Raw genomic sequence first — 14419 nt, 5'->3', positions numbered from 1 at the left:
GTTTTGAGAGAAAATATTATTTTCAAGTAATTATTATTTATTTACTCATTTATTGTTAATTACTCAAATGTGCTATAATTTTCGTTACTATTATAATTGTACAGTAGATAGGGTCACTCACTGAGATGATTAGTATCTCATGTTTTTAAATTCCGTTCCCTTAGGTTCGGGCTGGTAGATGACATCAGAATCAAGCCCGACGTTTGTTGCTGTTGAGTTTCAAAGAGTTATGCTTCCTTGTATTCTATTGTATTATTGTTTCCTATTTTATGTTGTATAACTTTCACACTCATCTGTAACTTATGGTGTTCTGTATATTTACTGGACCTATTGTATCAATACTGCATGAATTTCTTGTTTATTTTATCGGAGTGCTGAAAGTTGTGGATTAAATTGTAGTAATATAGGAGGAATAAGGGGATGTTTCTAGAAGTGTGTTTTCAGTGCAGGAAAATTGTGACAAGTCCAACCCTTAGAGAAGATTCTGCCGGATTTTCCATTGGAGGGTCCGGTAGGGTTTCCCTAGGATCAGAGCTTGTCTAGGGTTCCGGTGAGGAATTTTAGATGGGTCCTGACAATAACTATTTGATATTTATGACAAACTTCAACTATAACTATCTAACACAGACTAATATTTGAAGTGAACTAATCACAAAAAAATCAAAAACCAACAAGTTACCAAACTATACATAAATTATAAGGTAAAATTCATCTTTCCCTAATGCTATTTATTTATTTAAGAGATGGCTAGGTGGTCAAAATTAAAATTGAAATTGCTTATAAGTCAATGCGGCTTGTACTTTATAAGAAAGCAAATCGCAGATGCAGAATTCCGGGTGAAAATATCTTATTTTTTAAAAATTGCTATGTCATTCCCAATTTAATTTCAAATTATCTTTGAAACTAGGTTTTTTGTATTATTTTTGGGATGGTGGATTGTGAGGTAAAAGAAAGGAAGATATTTAATTTCTTTATTTGCATTGCTAAAATTAGTAAAAAATGAAAGGATAAAGAAAGGAAAAGAAAGAAATGAGAGGATTAGAATATGTGTATTTTAATGAGCTTAGCTTTCTATTCAAATTTGATAGAAAAAGAAAAAAGTTTAATGAGGCTTTTTAATATTTCAAAATTAACTTTATTTGTTAAAAATAATTGATTAAAATATTTTATATGTGAGATCTTTTTGTGAAAAACATAAACTGCATTAATTATTTTTTCTTTTTCCTTTTATTTTTACTAAATAATAATTATTATAAATATTTTTTTTTTCTAACAATCATTATACATTTACTTCATTATCCAAACAATAATTATTAACAAATATTTTCTTTTGCTTTTCTTTCCTTTATTTTCTCATTAAGCTTATCCTCTCTTTTTCTTTCCTCCCTTTAATCTAAACATAGTGTGGATATATGTTTCCTATTGCCGTATACATTTATTCATTTATTTATTTTGGAAATAAGGATTGCATTAAGCCGAAAGAGCCTTCAAATGGAGGAATACAAATCACTGATTCGGTAGTGATGTTTGGAACGTGAAGACTCTCCTAAATGACTCTCCTAAATGACTTTTGGAAATAGGAAAGCTTATTTGGTACTGGTATTATCTCCTTGCATTATTAACTCGTATTGCGAGTCGCATCAACTCTGAATCGTCCTAGAAATCTCTGTATGTGTGCACACATATAACCTCTTTCCTCCAAAATAGTTTGATAACTGTTTTTAATCTAGTCGAGACTAAAATCAATTAAAAATATTAATCAAACAAGTCTTCTTATACGAGACTAAAGTCAATTAAAAATATTAATCAAACAAGTCTTTTTACAATGAAGTCGTACATTATATCATAAGACAAATATGGATTACACCAAAAGCTAACGTACTACAACGCAACATCACCTATAAGATAATAATCTAATTAAAAATGTATATAATAAAACAGGCACTACCAAAAAAGAAAAAAAAAATAAAATTAGCGACTAAGTTTTTAGTGACCAAAACTTAATAGTCATTAAAAGAATCCATGAGCGACCAAATTTTGGTTGCTAAATATTTGGCAGATGGTGTAGGGAAAATATTGGTCAAACACTTTTAGTGATCAAATAATTGGTCACTGATGACCATCTTTTATAACCAATAAATATTTGGTCATTAAAGGCAAGGGCGGGAATCTCTTCCCACTTTTTTTTTTTGGCGGGAAGAAAATCCTTCACTGACCAAAATATATTTGGTTGCTGATAGTTGTCACTAATGACTAATGGTTTGGTCGGTGACAATCTAAAATAATATAAATATTTGACTTATAGCAACTAATGATTATTGGTAATTGAAACTACATATAAGTTACCAATTAAATGGTTGCTAATATTTTTAATAATAAAAAAAATTGAAAAAGAAAACATATGTGTAAAAATTTTTAACAACTATTTAAGTTTGGTCACTGGAATACTATATCAATGACCAAACATTGGTATTTGAATCTTCCAACTACTAAAATAATAAATAGGTAAAAAAATTAAAAGGTAGAAAAATTAAAAAAAATTATAAATATATATATTATAATATTCAATAACTTTTAGTTTTTTACTAGATGTATATAAAATCATAATTATAATTAAATATGAATCATCAGTCCGTTTATGGTGCGGACGGTCCTCATGCGGACCATAGTATTGGTGACGGTTTTTCATAGTATTAGTGACGATTTTCTAAAAAATCATCGTTAATACTATGAAAAACCATCACTAATACTGCGGTCCTCATCCGGACCATCCTCACCATAGAATTTCCATATAAATCATAATCAAATAAGGTATCATAATAAAGTCTTGGTTCTATTAAACAATTATAATTATAGAAAAGTTATAGATGAAATAAAGTAGATAAGTGAAAAAGTATTTAAAAATAAAGGGAAAAACAAATTGAAAAAGCTAATGGGAGAGAGAGAATTGAGGAGCATAATTAACCTTATGTGAGTAAAATAATAAATAGGTTAAACAAAAATTGAATGGTAAATTGCATTTTACACATTTCCAATAAAATGCTCAGCAAGGCATGAGAGTCGTTCACATGCCTTTTAAGTATTTTTCTGTCAAAGGATTAAGAGAAAATAATAAAAATCCATTATATATAAAATAAAAAATTATTTAATTAGAATATCTTAATTTTATAAAATCAATATATAGTATAAAAAGTTAAACTAAAGTGAAAATAATCGATTTGTTTTGATTAATTTGAATTGTATTTAACTGGATTATAACTAATATAGAGTATATTGATGTTAATGGTTTACCTAGTAAATTGATTGAATGACACTTTTCTTGCATATACGCATTTATAATTCATTCATGTTTCAATTTAACTCAAATGCTAGTCAAATTTTAGTCAACTTATAGATTTTTATTTGAAACTACAATACACTCAGTTATTAAAGCCATGATTTCATCTGATAATATTCCAAATTCAAAACCCCAACTTCTAATATTAAAAAAAAAAACTATTTTTAAAAAATTCACAAAAAATAAGCATATATCCAATCAAAAAATAGTTAAAAAAATCAAACTAATATAAAAAGGATCAATTTATCATAATTGATATGTATGATATCGCGATTTAATAAAATTCAAGACTGTACATATATATATATATATATATATATTAAAAAAAACACACATTTACAAAGATCAATCATATTTATAATTTATAATTATTCATTCAATTTTACAATATTTATGACTACAACAATGAAAAAATATAATTATAGTTGTTATTTTAAAACAAATATATAAATTATAAAATTAAAATAACATATGAATTATATGTATATATAAATAAACTAAAAAAAGTTAAAAATGTCATTTTAAGTCAAACAGATTTATTTCGTATCTTTCGCTCAATGAGAAAATGAATCAGATTCTACATGATCAAACCTATGACACTTAAGCAATGATAGAAATGAATAAAAAAAAAATTTAAAAAAAAGAAAGGGAAAAATAATAAAAAAATAAATAAAGTAGAAGAGCACATATTTCCATACGTTTTTATCATATGGATTTTAATATTGACAAAGAAACCATTATTAATACTGTCACATAGAGACGATTTTCAAAAAACCATTATCAATATTAAGGTCCACACCACAATAAAGTATAGACTATTTATATCGCAGAATTTCCTATATATATGTATATAAACATTTATACATGTATATACATGTGTATATACTAAATAAATATACATACTAATATATATATATATATATATATATATATATATATATATATATATATATATATATGTGTGTGTGTGTAATAGAAATTAAAATAATATAATAAATTTTGGGATCTTAAATTGAAAGTATGAAGATTTAAATGTATTATTATATAAGAAAATCTTGAAGGTTCATAAAATCCATAGTATATAGTAAGGATTAAAATTTCCATATTCTATACATTAAGGATGAAATTGTTGTATAAAATTTTTATATTAAATTATTTATCATATAAAATATTCAATTTCTATCTTTTAATATAACTTTTTTTTTTATAATCCATTTTGCCCAATAAAAAACTTTCTTTTAATTATTTTTGTCCAATACAAAAATATATAAATATATATATACGGAAATTTTATGGTGAGGACGGTCCGCATGAGGATCGTAATATTAGTGATGGTTTTTTATAGTATTAACGATGGTTTTTTAAAATATCGTCACTAATATTATGAAAAACCATTACCAATACTGTGATTCATGTGAGGACCGTCCGTACTATACACGGACTATATATATATATATATATATATTCATCTTTGCTAAAATGGAAATTTCAAATTATATATATTCATCTTTGCTAAAATGAAAATTTCAATTTGAGCTGGGTGGGAAATTGTCATCTTTGCGGCTGCATTTTTGTTTCTCTTCAAATGATTTTTCCCTTAATCCTCTTTCGGAACAGGCAGCCTCCAACCCAGTCCTTGCCCCATGCCCCATCTATGGTCTGCTTCGTCGCCCGCACCTGCCAAAATTGTGATACTGCCAGATCCAAATTCAAATTTCACTCTCCCTCACACACACTCTCTCTCTCTCTCTCTCTCTCTCTCTCTCTCTCTCTCTCTGTGTCAAAATCTCAAGCCCTAACTTTCTCTTCAATGTTACTCAAATCTGTATCTCCCTTCGTTTATCTTCCTCCATTGTCGACTGTCCGTTCACAAGATCGACGTCCCAGATCGAGCTATGATTATGCGATACAGGGGTGTACGCTTCTTAAAAAAAAAATAATAAATAAAAAAAATTCAGTTTTGGCCCGACTGATTTTCCTCGACCCCGAATGACGTCTTCCCGTAACCAGAATAGACCTCCTCGTAGTCCCTCTACTGTAAGCCACGATTTTTTTATTTTTTGAATTTTTATTTTTTAATCTTCTGGGCTAATTTGGTGACAAACCGTGGGAAAAAGAAATAAATTAAGAATATTAAGAAAGATGTTCTAGGTCCAAAGTACTTTGTTCCTTGGTCGTTGAGTATGTTATTTGATTGAGTTCCAATTAATGGTAGACATAGAGTAAGAAATGGATTTGAATTTTTGGTTGGTTATCCACCTGTTGTAAATTTGTAATATGTTAATCACCAAACGAGGCATTACTCTCAGTTTTAATGGAGATTAAATCAAGGAAAGTCAAAAGGGAAAGATTCAAATGAATACTTTGCTCATTGAAGCTACGAATAAAGTAGCAAATTTCACATAGCTTCTGCATAATGGAAAATTATGGGTGTAAATCTTGAACTATATTCATATGAAAATGAATGTTGGTATATGCGTTTGTGACTGTGTGAAAATATATATATATATATATATATTTTTTTTGGTGTGGTGTTCATTTAGTGTATATTTTACATTTTTGCCTTTTTTTTTTTTTAAAATAAATATTTGGGTACAAAAAGGATGTAAATGATGATGCTCTGGACAAGCGGAGGAGGATTGGAATGTCAAGAACGGTGGGACAGATGGCGAATGGCCCTAGGAGGCAGCCATTTTCTGCAGTCAATAGTCGGCAAGATGTTCCGGCTGCTACCGATGCTAGCAGTATTGAAGTTACAGAGAGTGCCAATGTTGACTTCACAAAGGAAGACATTGAGGCCTTGCTGAATGAGAAGTTGAAGCTAAGCAAGCTTGATCTCAAACAGATCTTGAAATGACAAGTGAGTCTTTTAAGCAAGTTAAAATGGAGAAACTGACTATTGTGGAGAACCTTAGCAATCTAAGGGGTCACAATAGGGCATTTCAGGACCAATTGAGTTCTTTTAAGGTAGACATCATTGGAAAGACCAAATATATCATTAGGCATTTCACCTGTTGATTTTTAAAAGTTTCTTTGCTTTGTTTTTGCTTTTGTTTTAGGCTTCACTGGATGACGCTATAAAGCAAAAAGAGTCATTAATGAATGAACTCAGATGCCTTCGAGGGGAACTGCAGCAAGTGAGAGAGGACCATGATCGCCAAATTGCAAAGGTGCAAGCTTTGGTTGCTGAGGTAGAGAAGTACAAAGAATATACTGGGAAGTCATGTGCAAAGTTGGATACTTTGACGATAAAATCAAATGCCTTGGAGGTTTGTTGTTTTCCCTCTTAAATGTTAAAGTTTCCTATTATTGCAAGATTCATGAATTATTCTTTTGCAGGAGACATGCTTATCACAAAGGGAGAGGATACGTATGCTTGAGCATCAGTTGGTTGCTGCAAATGAGAAATTAAAGGTAAAGTCAGTCTTATATAGGTTTTTGGAAAACTTGATTATGTGTTGTAGTAGAAAACTGAAGTTGAATGGATCTATTTGAAGACTCATAATGCTAATAGTTTGCTTTCTCTTAGATGGCTGATTTATCTGCTTCAAAAACAAGGACAGAATATGAAGAGCAGAAGAGGATTGTGTGTGAGCTACAAGATCGCCTAGCCAATACAGAGCTCCAAGTTATAGAAGGAGAAAAATTACGAAAGAAGCTGCACAACATTATTCTGGTAATGGTTTGTTCACTCTCTCTTGACCTCCATAATGTTTTGGGTTACTAAATAGTGTTTTGTTGCAGGAGCTAAAAGGGAACATTCGAGTATTCTGTAGAGTGCGGCCCTTGCTGCCTGATGATAATGCTGGAACAGAAACTACTGTCATTTCTTATCCTACATCAACTGAAGCTCTAGGTCGGGGCGTCGACTTGCTACAAAGTGGTAAGAAAATGTTCTTATTCCTTCACCCTATCCCATTTAATTTAAAATCTTGTAGGTTCTGTCATTCAGTTCTTTCTAGTAAATAGAAATATGAATTCTATGCTTCAATTTAAATCAAATTACACTCTTTGCGGGGCAGAAATATCCTTTTACATTTGACAAAGTGTTTAATCATGAGGCATCACAGCAAGATGTTTTTGTCGAAATATCACAACTGGTGCAGAGTGCACTTGACGGCAATGAGGTGAAACTACCATTTCAGCATCTTAATTTTCTGATTTTGAACAAGTTAAAGGTACACTAGAATATGGTGCTGCATAGGCAAGATTGCGTCATATTTTAGATTGAGCTGGTTGATTTTCTCAGCTGATTGATTTTCATGTGTAAGATCAAGAGTTTTTTTTCTAATAGTTCAATTTAAGGTGACAATTCATAAAATGGGATGAATCATGTGCTTGAGCTGTCTTCAGCTGGAGTTCAACTGCATGGTATCTGTGTGATATTTTATATTCATGTGGTTAAATTTAGCAGTTGTAAACTTACTGTGGAACTTACAAATTACAAATTACAAATTTCAGACTCTGATTACTATAGCCGTAGACACTAGTTTGTGATCCAAAAACATTTTGATAGTTCTTTTGAATGATTGCATTTTGGTGATTTTTAAAATCTGAAAGTGCATTTATTATTGAATGAATGTTGTTTATGGGCCTAGAACTTGTTTGGTGTAGTATCTAAAACGAGTGCAGTCTATGTAGATAAGGTTATTAAGCCCATGTGTTCTTGTTCCATCCCAAATCAGTAACAGCCCGTTTTAGGTTAGTATTTAAAAACTTCAACCAAATGATATTATCCAGGATCTTATAACAAAAAGATTGATTTTGCTCTCTATATGAAGATTTGAGAATAATTAATATTTAGATTTTAAAATCTTTATGGAATCCAATTTGCCTATTGTATTAGCATGGATATGCAGTAATGCTTGTGTTGACCTGTAGGTTTACATATTTGCTTATGGTCAGACGGGGTCTGGTAAAACCTATACCATGATGGGCAGGCCAGAGGACTCAGAGCAGAGAGGGTTAATACCCCGTTCTCTTGAAAAAATATTCCAAATTAGTCAGTCTCTTCAATCCCATGGATGGAAATACAAGATGCAGGTACTAAATGTTGTTGTCATTGACTTACATTTTCTATTTATACTTATAACAGTTACTTTTTCTTAAACATTTGTAGGCCTCAATGCTAGAAATATACAATATGACAATCCGTGATTTGTTATGTACGAATCAATCAAGTACTGTTGACATGATGCTAACCGAAAGTGTTATTGGTGGAAAGCAGTATACAATTGAACATGATGCGAATGGAAACACACATGTTTCTGATCTCACGATTATTGATGTTTGTAGCATAAAAGAGGTCTCCTCTCTTCCACATCAGGCGGCTCAGAGCAGGTGTTCATTTTATGATACGGACATATATATGCTGCTGCTGTTTAAACTATTAATGAATTGAAGGCCATTACAATTTCTGTCTATGATTTTCAACGATGCTTGTTCGCTTCCCCCTCTGATCTGGTGCTATGTGTATCGCTACTGTTCTATACCTTTTGTAAGGATACAGTGATACATAAAACTTTTGGACTTCAATGATTTATTTTTTTAACAATGTAATTTGCTATAAAAAACTCTGTTGTAATATGGAACATGTTCTTGTAAATATTATTTAAATATCTTGAATTATAAAAATTAAATAATTTGCTTTACATACTGTCTATTTTTGCATTATCAGTACCTGATTAATTTAAGATTTATTAATATTAATTTTCAAATGATTAAATTAAAAAGTTGACTTCCATCGACCAAATTTTGGTTGTTGAAAGTTTTAGCAAAAGTCAATTTTATTAGTTACTAATGTTTGGTTGCTAAATAAGAATATCATTGACCAATGTTTTGTGGTTAACAATATTTTTAACTATGTAAAGTTATTAAGTGATCAACATGTTGGTTATTTTAAGTGATCGTTAATGACCAAACAATATGTTGCTTTTAGTGATTATAATATTGGTCACTTATAATTGTAAAATTGATCATTTATATAGTTTTATATTATCAAATTTGATCAAAATGTCACTTTTTTAGAGATTTTCAAAGACTAAAATTTCATTATCAAAATAACAAAATCTGGTCATTAAAATTTTTCAGTTTTAACGACCAAACTTATTTGGTAATTAAAAACAATTTGTTACAATGTTTAAGCGACCATGCAGTGACTATATTTTTTTGGTTGCTAAAAACTTTTAACGACCAATATATGGTTTTTTGCAACCAAAACCAATGGCCGCTGAAAGATTTTTTTTTTTAGTAGTGAGGTTGCTTAATTTCTTTAAGCTAATAGACTCATTAGTCTCATATGTGTACCTACTCAAGTTGTCTACCAAGGGAGAATGCAATGATTTTGAATCCTCGTTACCGTAATGTTTAGAAATTAAATAAATAAATAAATTAGACGTCTGGCTTTAGGGTTTTTGGTTAACTGAAAAATATATGAAAAGGGTATTAGCTTTGATGGTGAATACAAAAAATGGCCTTGGGGAATGTACACATTCACATATTTCACGTATTCATCCCGTCTATCATTAGTTTATCTTTTTAATTTTTTCTAACAGAACAAGAACTATATATATAAATATTTTCATGGTTTTCATATCCAAAGTGATCTTACCATATAGAAAAAAGAAAAAAGAAAAAGAAAAATACTAGATATATTAGTCATATTTAGACAAAACAACATATATCATTTTCCTTTATCTTTTAGTGCCTGTTTGGTAGAGTTTTTTGTTTGAATCAAAAGCTCTTTTGATAAAAAATAAAAATATTTGGTAAAAGTTAATAAGCACTTATTGACCTCAAAAATAGTTTCTTTTTAAGCTGTTTTAGAGAAATCTAAATTTAATTCTTTTTTAGAATTTTTTTTTTAACTTATATGAAAACTCAATAAGCATTTAATGCAATTTTTTTTAGCTTATATGGAAACTCATTGAGCAATTAATACGGTTTTTTTATTTACAACAAAATACTTATTAATTTTTTAATAAATTTTTTTTTTAAAAGATCTATTATAGAAATCTCTACAGACTAAAGCTCTATTTTAATTAGCTATACCAAACGGATCCTTAGACTTATGACCTCTCAATAGCACACATCACACAAGACAGCAACTATTTTTTTTTTTTTAAACATGAATAATAAGTTATATACATTTTTATTTAAATTTTGGTATATAATATGCTTTCATTATTTTCTCATAAAATTGGTATTTCTCTATTGAAATTGTATTAATTGAAATGAACTTTTGTTTTTGGTAAATTAAAAAAAATGCTTTTTAATTTTGATTTATTCCTCTATAATATTTGCAATGTAATTTTAAAAATTAAATACAATGCTAATTTGTGTTAATAAATAAATATTTTGTAATTAAATTTTTGATTATCATCTTTAATCCAATATAAAATTTTTAAAATAATTATTTTCATTAGATATACGTATGATTTTGTATTATTTGTTAAAAATTATGTTGATTAATTAACACTAATAAACAAAAAAATATTACTTTATTTTATATAAAGTAATTGTTTTTGGAGGTGTGAATATATATACATATACACATATATATCACGAACATTGTTACACATCAACACACCTGCAAGCACGTGGGCCAAACCTAATATATATATAGATGTCCCAAAAAGAAAAAAATAAAAATAAAAAACAAAAACAAAACAAAAAAACAAAAAATAAAAAACAAAAAATTGCAAAAACCACAAGTGAACTGAACTTCCTCTGTTTTGGCTCTGCTCTTGTCTTTGAGGTGTCTCTCGTCAAAGATCCCATAATAAGAACATAATAAAGGCATATAATAATCAGAGCATAGTTGTTAAAGGCAATTAAAACGGTGGCATAAATGCATAATAATAGTTTAGCATGATGAAAGAGGACTGAACAGTTCATCTTGTGTTGCAGCACTGATTCCAAGTAGAGAAACAAGATTTTAATGAACTATTATTTGTAACCAAGTCATTGAAATTCGTTCATCATAAGGTGGTTGTGAGTGAAAATTTAGAGAATAATGATTGCCATGGTTTTCTATGTGAGAAAGCCCAAATGGCAAAACTATTTGGCATTTTTCAAAAGGAAAATATAAACTTTCATATAACAAAACCAGTGCTTCAATGACTTTAAATTTTGTTTTCATTTTTGTTTTTATTTTGTATTTTAATTTTTTATCTACTCTGCTTATCCTCCCTGTTCTCTTTCCTTTCTACTAAATATTTGTCAAATTTTAAATCAAAGCCAAGAAGACTTCCACATCTTGGAAGGACACACCCACACCATAAATTTCCATTGTAGCTTACATAAAGTCATCAAGTGTATATACAACCCACAAAAATTTAAAAAAGAAAAAAAGAAAATAAAAGAAAAATGGAGGGATAAAAAAATGTTCGGTAAAAGGTACAATTGAGAACCTATAAATCATTTCAAAAAGCTTTCATATAATATAAAAGAATATATTAAAATATAGCCCCCTTTTTCTTTTTTTCTTTTCTTTTTTTTTTTTTCCTGACTTCCTAAAACATAGTCGCATAAAGCTCAGATATTCTCCACCACCGCCTACCAAAGCATTTTGTCACCGTGATTGAGCCTTCTTTGAGATCAAGAATCGCCAATCAATTGGACTCTTTTCCACCCTTTTCCAAAAAATAATAATAATAAAAAATATAAAAAAATCACAAAAAAATAAAAAAATTCTCTTAGACTATATAGAAGAAAGAGCTAGAAATCACAAATAAGCGAATCAACAAAGAAAGAAAAACAATTAAGAGTTACAAAAAAAAATAAAAAAAATCACAAAAAAAAATTCTCTTAGACTGTATAGAAGAAAGAACTAGAAATCACAAATAAGCGAATCAACAAAAAAAGAAAAACAATTGAGAGTTACACAAGGATCTGCTGAAAAATGAAATTTTCATATATAATATATGTATATACATATTTTTTCATTTTCTAATGTTCATATAATATTTTTTGCCTCTTTGAACGTGAGGAACATAAGTTCTTTGGATCTGGAAGTCCATTTTTCCTAAGAATTTGTTGAAACTCTTTTATATATGTCTTTCTCACATACCAACCGGATACCGAACGGTCCACAGCATGACTCATCATACAATTGTTTGCCATGAAATGAAATCTCAAGGTTTCCAGAGCTATTTTTCCAGTCTCTGGGCATTTCACAACTTGGATAATAGAATAGCCAAAGATGATCTGAGCTAATGATATTTGTAGGACAATCCACAAAAAAATTCCCATTTATTATCAACTTTTATATCACAAGAAAAAATATCCGAAGAGTTTGGACGAAAGAGCACCCGCAAAGCAAAAACAATGATGTGTTCATCTAATTTTGTACTTATTGATGGCCCAAAAGATTGTTTGGTGAACCAAGCTGGGATTTCATTACCAGGAAGAAGAATATCAAAATTTAAGTTCTGATTAATGGGATCCTGTAGACAAACATTCGATAAACTACAAGTTTTAGTAACAATATTAATTAGAATTTAGAATTAGTATAATTTTACCATCCAAACTTGACACATTTTATATATATATATTTTTTGGTCAGTTTAATTCAATCATACAATTTTACAAATGAATTTGATGAAACTAACGATAAACTATATATATTTGTTGTGAACAATTAATTTCATCCAATTCATCCGTTAAAAGTGCATACCTTTATGGTGCTTTTGTAGTTTAAAAACAGGGCAATATGAAAGTTTATGAATAGATGAGTTGGTAAAGAACTTAGATTCTGATCAAGAGGGCAGAGACTTTCAAGTCCCATCATGGCTTGAATTGGAGGCTTAGTCAATACCTGTAGCCCTCCAACGACCAAGCATGGTAAAACAAGACATACATATACACACACACACACACAAATATATATATATATATATATATGGAGAGAGAGAGAGAGAGAGAGAGAGAGGAAATTACCTGAAGAGATCTTTTGAGTCATGCAAGTGCAGTCATTTTGCTGTCCTGCTTCCTTGTCAATTCAAAGCCATCCACACAAATTTCAGAGCAACACAATTGAGATGGCTGGATGGATCCAAGAAGGAGTTCAATGAAGCAAAATAATTAGAATTTACAGCTTCTAGGCCACATGGAAGCTCTGGTCCCAAACATCTTAGTTGTTGACAATACTCCAAAACCAAATTTTTAAGCATCGAAAGTCCATTGATGCTTGGAGGTAGCACAGAATTTTGAAAATGGGTTTTTGCTGAGATTTAAATCTTCTATTGAAAGTAAGCAAGCAAAATGTTCAGGAAATGCTTCATCAGAGAGATTGCATTGACTTGGATCCAGTGCTTTTAAAAAGAAAAAGTGATTGGAGATTGAGAAGGCGCCCTTTTCAACAGTGGGATTGAATATCATGTTCTCCATTAGATTACTTGATTCTGAAATTTCCTCATTGCTAGATTGCATTTTGAAAGGTTTTTAAATAAGAACGATACTGGAATTAAGGATGGAAGATTTCTTATAGCTAGCACTTGAGTTATTCACTCTTTAAATGTCCAAAGTCCTCGCTCTAATTATGCAAGCTCTTATTATTAAGGATATATATAACACTTTTGTAAGTACTAGAAATTAAAACGAACTAAAACTGATTATATATACACATATCTATATATAATGAAGATAATCAATTTTGGCCATGATATGGATTCCGTGATTCCATTAAAAGGGGGAAGCAAAGGCCACGTGTTTTAGTTTGTTGATCAAGTCAACGGATTCTAATATAACTCGTACCATGAAGACACTTCCAGGATTCTAATATATTAGAATTCTATTTTTAAAAGCTAGAGAAGCCTTGAAGAGCAAGCAACCACTTATTCCCAATTTGATAATTTATGAAAGGCAAAATGTTTCCTCTCATAACGCAGTTTTCAATTGCTATTTTCTATTAAAAAAAAAAAAAACTTGTTTGTGCTGCCTCATCCGTTTTTTGACTATTTCTTTTTTTGTAGCAATTAATTATTTGTTCATCATCATCTTCATATAATATATAGTATTTATTCCGATTCCAATCTTTTATTACTCTTCATCTTAATTCATTTTTTGGACAAGTATTGTTCA

At 29.5% G+C, this 14419-nt stretch overlaps 1 protein-coding gene across 1 annotated transcript; it reads left to right on the top strand.

Moving 5' to 3' along the window:
* The first annotated feature begins 6002 nt into the window (after positions 1 to 6002).
* Positions 6003 to 8988, top strand: LOC107405084 (kinesin-like protein KIN-14C). The gene is made up of 10 exons (XM_048463607.2): positions 6003 to 6081; positions 6171 to 6304; positions 6397 to 6606; positions 6677 to 6751; positions 6867 to 7013; positions 7082 to 7220; positions 7276 to 7280; positions 7360 to 7464; positions 8219 to 8380; positions 8457 to 8988. Exons 1-10 carry the CDS (start codon positions 6003 to 6005, stop codon positions 8736 to 8738), a joined length of 1338 nt encoding a protein of 445 aa, XP_048319564.2. The 3' UTR covers positions 8739 to 8988.
* The last annotated feature ends 5431 nt before the right edge of the window (positions 8989 to 14419 follow it).

This window comes from Ziziphus jujuba, chromosome 6 (assembly GCF_031755915.1).
Source record: "Ziziphus jujuba cultivar Dongzao chromosome 6, ASM3175591v1".
Lineage (NCBI taxonomy): Eukaryota > Viridiplantae > Streptophyta > Magnoliopsida > Rosales > Rhamnaceae > Ziziphus > Ziziphus jujuba.
This window is presented reverse-complemented; position numbering and strand designations above follow the sequence as displayed.